General features: G+C 25.4%; 1 protein-coding gene across 1 annotated transcript; it reads left to right on the top strand.

Annotated features, from left to right (window-relative positions):
- The first annotated feature begins 4,725 nt into the window (after window positions 1–4,725).
- On the top strand, window positions 4,726–5,859 carry LOC145841222 (kelch-like protein 25). Its single transcript, XM_082948590.1, has one exon. The coding sequence runs from the start codon at window positions 4,726–4,728 to the stop codon at window positions 5,857–5,859; it is 1,134 nt and encodes a 377-aa protein (XP_082804716.1).
- Window positions 5,860–6,983: the final 1,124 nt, after the last annotated feature.

Below are 6,983 nucleotides of genomic sequence, written 5' to 3'. Positions count from 1 at the left end.
GAATTAATATAAGCCAGAGGGTGGAGATTTTGTTAAAAGTTTTTTAATTCATGATTTTGCATGATAGTATCCATTTATTACCTTTGTAATTTTTTATACTAATTTTTTAGAGTTTTGTTTTTACTCTTAAATTTAATTTCAAATAATTTTCAATATCTTAAATTTTTTATCTAATTTTTTAGCAAATTTTAAGGTGGATTACAAATTTTATACAACTTTTAAATAAGCATTCCTTGTATTTTTAAATTAGCTTTACATTTTAAAGGTTTCTTTATTATTTTATTTTGTATTACTACTGTAAACTTAGTACACTATGTGTGGTTTTCAAAAAACTTTTTTAAATTGTAAAGTTGAGTTTTCTTAAGTTAGAAGTTAGTTAATAAGAAACTCTGCATTATTTGCAGGACTTCAAATATGGCCCTGCCGCACTTCATGCTTTCTACTTATTTTAGGTAGCTTTATCTTTTGAAAGTTTTAGCTGCTTTTTATTTAAGCATGTTATAAAGAATTTAAAATAAGATATTTAAAGAAAAAGCTACTTGAATCTAGTTTTATCAGAGAACTGTGCAAATAATTTTTCAGACTGTGTTTTTTTTTACAAACATTGTTGTTTAAAGTATGTAAATTTTTTGTATTTTAGTTTTATAACACGTCAATGGATGTGTACATGTCTTAATTTTCTCATATTAAATTAAAGTTTTCGAGTGGTTTACAAATTTTTAAATGCTTGAACATTTTTTGTACTTGCATATACTTCTATAAAAAACTATTGTTTAGTTACCTTTTTATTTAAAATAAAAATATAGTTTTTGAATATTAAGTTAAAACTTCTAAAAAATCAAGTTATTAGTATTGAATTTATTTACTTAGTTGTAAGTTTTGCATCAAGTTATATCAGCATAAATTTTAATGTTTGTTAAAACGGTAAAATTTGTTATACTTTTTATCTAAAATTAAAAAGCGAAAAGTTTTCAAACATAAACAAGTATATATTTTTATTTTTAAAATGTTACAAGATTTTTAGTAAAAGTTTTTCTATAGGTTTTTTTGTATTTTATTGTTTTTCCATAAAGGTTTGCCTAAAAACCTGGAATCCTGAAAAACTTAATTTCCTGGAATTTAACAATTAAGGCTAATAAAACCTGGAAAAACCTAAAATTTGATAAATAATGTATAAATCTCGAATTTAGAACAATAAATACAAAATAACTTAGATATGCCGGGAATTAAAAAAAATTTTAAGCAGTAAAATTATTAATTTTACTCGAAAAATCTACCATGTAGATAAAAATATTTTGTTATCTTAGAAATATATTTTTTTTAAACATTCAAAGTAGTTTAACAGTTATTTTTAATGTTGTTATACTCCTTAGCACAGCTTTAAACTAAGATTTTAAATAAAAATACACCTGAAATCGTTTACTTTTAAAACCCTGGAAGAACTTAAGAAAGTCTGGAAGAAATTTCTCAAAAAAACTTGGCGACCCTGATATAAGTTAAATGTAAAAAAAAATTGCAAAATTCAAAAATATACATTTTACTTTCTGTTTTAAAAAGTATGACTCAAAGATTCTTTTGAAAATATTTGACGTATTTTTTTGTTAATGACTTTTCAAGGTTCAACTTTATATTTAAAAGGACTTGTAACATATTAGTTTTAATTTAATAGTATTTTTTTTTCGTATAAACACATGTATTATTCTAATTATTTAAATAAGCTTATTACATAAACTCATAAATCAATAACTAAAGCAACAATTTTTAAAGACAAAATAATTATATTTTTTTTACATAAAAAATTTTATCCAACTAAAGAAAGATATAACATTTAAAAAGACATTTACTCTTTATATTTATAGAAACTGTTTATAATAACAGTAAATTAATTCTTCATTTGTAAAAAACAACATTAAATGAAAATGTTAAGATTTTTTAAATGTTACAAATTAAACAATACTATTAAGTATGTTAGATTTCTTTTTGTATAACTCTTTTGTTTTTTAATACAGTCCTGAACGTGTAAAACTTGTATCTAATAAAAGCATCAGTTTTAGCAAATGAATTTTGAATTGTAAAATATTTAATCAAAACTATAAATTGTAAGCCTGAGAAACTTAGTTTTACAAACAAAAATCTTGAACAATTAATTGTGTATAACAGTTATTATAACAGTTTCTATTTTTACTTGGAGGATCGCTAGCCTTTCGCGACACCTCTGGTAACTGGAACCTTTGGTTCACAATCACTTTAAGTATCTGACGTTTTAGTATAAAAAGCGATCCTGACAATTTTGTTCTTAGGAATTCAGTAATGTAAACCCTATACACTTTAAATCTAATTAAAATATGATGTTATACTAAGTACTTTTAAACAGTGCTTTGAATATGTTTAGCTAAGCTACGAAAATAAAAACGAAATATTTTATGTGTATTATGAGTTTGATACAGTTTGTAGATTTCAGGTTTGTTAATACGAAAAACATTAAAACTAAAGTATATAAAGTATTCAATAATTTATGTTTAGATTTGCATTTTACTTTTATAATGCCTAAAAAAACAAAGTCAAAAGTTGAAGTAGAACCAGCTGAAAAGAAAATCAAAAACAACAATGTTAATAACAATATAAGCAGTTGTTTTGTACTTCCTTATAAAATTGAAGATTGTGAGTTCATAAAGTCATGCATAAGCAACGCTTTAAAAGATGATGATAAAAAAGAATTGGAAAAAGTGAAGAACATTAATTTTAAAGGTGAACAATTAATATTAGAAACAGTTTGAAAAAAAAAAAACCTTTATATACTTATAACTAAATAATATATAATACCGAAGTAGAATTTTATTTGCACTTCTTTTAATATATATATTAGTTTTCAAAATAATTCCAAATAGTTTGACATACTTTTGTATTACAACTTAATAGCCGTAAGTTTTTATCTACATGGGTTAAGTTGTGATGAAGCAGTAAAAAAGAGCATTGAATAAGAAAAATTAAGTTACAAATCTACTGTATTAAAAATCAAGTTATTCACATTTAGTTTTAAAAACATGAATACAAGTAATCTTTAGCTAATTATTATTATTTTATTATTAGTTTTTATTTCGTTGCGTAATAATTGTGGATTATAACCTATTACTAGTTGCTCTAACTTTTACATTAGGTATAACTATTGTTGTAAATGAGTAGCTGTCAAAATTGTACGAGGGAAAAGAATTGCACAAGGATAAGACTATCGAAGACACTTTTGCACGTGCACACAATTTCGCACGGATTGAATACTCTATTTATTAACTTTAATTTTTCTGTTAATTTTATTTATAGTTTTTTTATTTATTTTATAATATTTTTACTTAAACCCTTACCCTCGGTCGGTAACCTAGTTAATATATATTTTATAATTAATTTATTTTAGTTTGTTATATGTTTTTACTTTTTTACTGTCACTGTTACCCCTAACCTTAACCCTCGGTTGGTAGTTTTCATTTCTTTTCAATTAGTTTATCTTTATTCATTCGTTTTTATTGTTTTTTATAGTTATTAATTTATCTTTTAGTATTATTTTTCTTTTACATATATATAAATACATTTTTATTTCTTTTTTTTTCGTGCAAAAATGATCCTTAATGCAAAACTGTAGTTAAACAGTACTATTCTCTCGTGCAATTTTGTGCCCTCGTTTAATTTTGACCCGTTCCTGTTTTAAATACCCATATAAATAATAATTAAATATTCTCAAAATATATAAACTTTATAACCCTTTAAAAGATATTTCAAATTGCGCATAATTTTATACTATTAAAGTATCAGAACTTATTATTACTATTAATACTACTTTTTACACTTGTAAGTAAGTGTTTTGTAAATTTCTCCCTATCAAAAAAGCTACACTCGATGCAAAAATTAAGATAACTATGAGTTAATTTGCTCTTTTTTTCTTTAAATTTAATTAGGAGATCTAAATTTATACCTCTTAAAGTAATACTACTAGCTTTTTAAGTGTTCCCTAATTTTCTTTTGCTAGCTTGATTTAGCTCTTTAATTTTTATAAAGTGTGTTGAGCACTTAGTTTTATTTATTTTTTTTTAAACTTTGTACATAAGCCCCTTACCGTGTATAAGTAGAACAATATTGTAAAGCTAGATATTCAAATGATAAACTTATACTACTAAAAATGTTGAAAAAAAGACTTTAAAAAGTTTTTAAATAAAAAAATTCGCTATAAAATCAATCAAAAAACTAACTCGAACAATTTGTAATGTTTTTCCTTAATTTATGTAAAGTTAAGTTCATAAATAACCTTAAAACTTATTTTAATTTTTAGTCATTTTACTTTAAGCCTAGTTCAATGTAGTTGCTATAAAACGACAAATAAAAACCAAAGTTTTATTTCTCAACACCATTTGCTGATATATTTCATTAACTTTATATATAGGTAAAAAATCAATAAAATATGGTGAAATAGTTTTAGCTTTGAAGAAAAGAAAAATTATATTACAAGAAAATGAAGAAGCCAGAATAATTAAATGCATCAGTTCACAAAATGTATTTTCATCATATTTCTTTGCAAAAACGTTTTACTTACCTAATATTTCTGACAACTGCTTTAAGTACATTGAGCGTTGTTTTATGAAAGTTGTTCAGTCAAAAAGCTTTTTAGAACTAGATTATGCTTCAGTAAAAAAAATTCTATCTAGTTCTGAGTTATATATTACTTCGGAGTTGGAAATCATGCAAGTAGCTGATTGTTGGTTGAGACATTACTATGATCGGAGAAGTATGTTTGCAAAGGATCTTCTTTTAACAGTCCGTCTTCCCTTGCTTTCTATTTCAGTTTTGAAGGAGTTTTTATGCAGATCTTACAACACGCGCAACTCTACTGTGTTCCAAAGCAACGAAGAGTGTCTGGAAATGACGAAGAAAATTCTTGAAAACAGAGAGAAATTTTATCAAGACAGACCGACTTTGAGTTATAAGACGAGGTACTGCAGCCAGAAACAAATTAACGTTATGGTCTGCGGAGGTATTAATCAGTTAGAAGAGGAATATGGTGCAAATTCCGGCCTTGTTATAACAAAAGTTGATGGAGAAAAATTTGACAATCTTGAAATACTGCCTGAACTTTCAGGGTGTAAGTACTTTTGGTCTGTTAATGTCATGTGTGAACTTTACGTGTTAGCTAAATGCAAAAGAATGAATGAAATAAATCTCCACAAATATTCCCATGAGAAAAATGCTTGGGTTAAAGTGAAAGTTATATGCACCAGCCGTGATGCTTTCAGTGTTTGTTCTTTTATGAACAAAATTTATATTGTAGGAGGCCACTATAAAAACGAGATAGCCCTCAGAACTTGTCTCGAAATCGACACAGCAAGCTGCAATGAAAAACTTATAAAAAGTATGAAAGATGCAAGAATTTTGGCGGGTTGTGTGGCATTTCTAGGCAAAGTGGTTGTTTCAGGCGGTAATGTAGATGTATACGACCATTTAAATAACTTAAACACTGTTGAGGCATACTGCAATGCTGAAAAAACGTGGTCAGTCATGCCCAAAATGGTGCATGCTAGAAACAACAACATTTTAGTTGCTGTAAAGAAAAAGTTGTTTGTTTTTGGAGGCTGGAGAGATACTTGTGAAATTTTCGATGTTTCAAGTAACAAGTTTACTGTTCTTGAAAAAATGGAAACGCTACGCATGGATGAATACAGTGTGAACGATGCTATTTCTGTTGGCGGAAAAGTGTTAGTGTTTTTGAGTTATTCAGCAAAAGTGGCTGTTTATGATTTGGATCAGAACGTATGGACGGAAGAAGAGTTTGGAGCTACAAAAGATATTGATTGCTACACGTGTGTAAAACTACCCTAGTTTTAATTTAAACAGCAATCTTATATGTAGTCTATAGCTATGTATGGTGTATAAAAAAAAATATATTGTTATACGGTTAGATTTAATTAATTAATATTTTATTTGTACCTTTACTCGTAAAATGTTGGACAGAATTTTCTTCTACTCGTTTTATTTTTAATATTTTGATTCGATAGCGAAACTTTTCATATTTATTACGGTTATATTACTTTTTATGTGTTTTTTTCTTGTTCCCTCTTAGAAAATACGTATTTAAAACTTAGTATGGTTTATTCTATTACGTATGTTTAAAAGTACTTTTATGCACATGTTAATTTGAACTCTAAATATTTGCACAAAATATTTTAACTTAATATTTATAATATGAGTAGTTTTAATGAAATTATGTATATGATTCTATCAGCTGGTGTTTCTTTTATTTGATTTAGAGTTAATAATAAAGTTTTTGGAAGCTGCACCTGTGTCTTTCAATTAAAACTTACTGAAAGTTTAAATAAAGGCATATAGAAGCATGACAAAGTTTGATTTTTTTTATGTTTAATTTTCTATTAAAATTGAATTGTTTGTTGTTCTTAGTTTGAAAAAAGATTAAAACGGTTTTAGAGGCCTTTTATAGTAAATAATGTGAGTAAATTAATTAGTATAATTTTTTTTGTTTTGTAAAACAAGTATAAGTTGTAGAATTAAGTTAGAAACAAGCGATTTCTCTCTTCAAAAAGCTTATAAAATAAATATTATATACTTTAATACAAAGGTAAACGATTTATAGTTTTAGAAACTAACAGTTTAGAAACTTAAATTAATAAAAACAAACTATTTATATACTCTTTTATCAGCAAAATTGAAAGTATGCTTAAACTTTTTTTATTTTAATCTTAAGACATAAACTAACTTACTTTAATTATAAATTGACTAGTAATTACCAAAAATAACTTTTACCATGTAAAATTTATAATTGAATTTTTTATTTACGTCCTGGACAAGACGCTATCTGTGTTGTGCAACTAGATAACTAAACGATTCTTCTTGCACCAGGTCCTAGAACCAAACTTTTTGAGTGTCTTTTTTTATTGTTTAAAGACTCTTAACATAGATTAACATTAACTTAACTTCTAATTAACTAA

Source organism: Thalia democratica, chromosome 7, assembly GCF_965202585.1.
Source record: "Thalia democratica chromosome 7, ktThaDemo2.hap1.1, whole genome shotgun sequence".
Classification (NCBI taxonomy): Eukaryota; Metazoa; Chordata; class Thaliacea; order Salpida; family Salpidae; genus Thalia; species Thalia democratica.
Note: the sequence above shows the minus strand (reverse complement) of the source record. Positions and strands in the feature narration are given on the sequence as shown.

Excerpts from the sequence above, each read along its gene's own strand:
- LOC145841222 (XM_082948590.1), top strand. The coding sequence starts at position 4,726 with ATGCAAGTAGCTGATTGTTGGTTGAGACATTACTATGATCGGAGAAGT.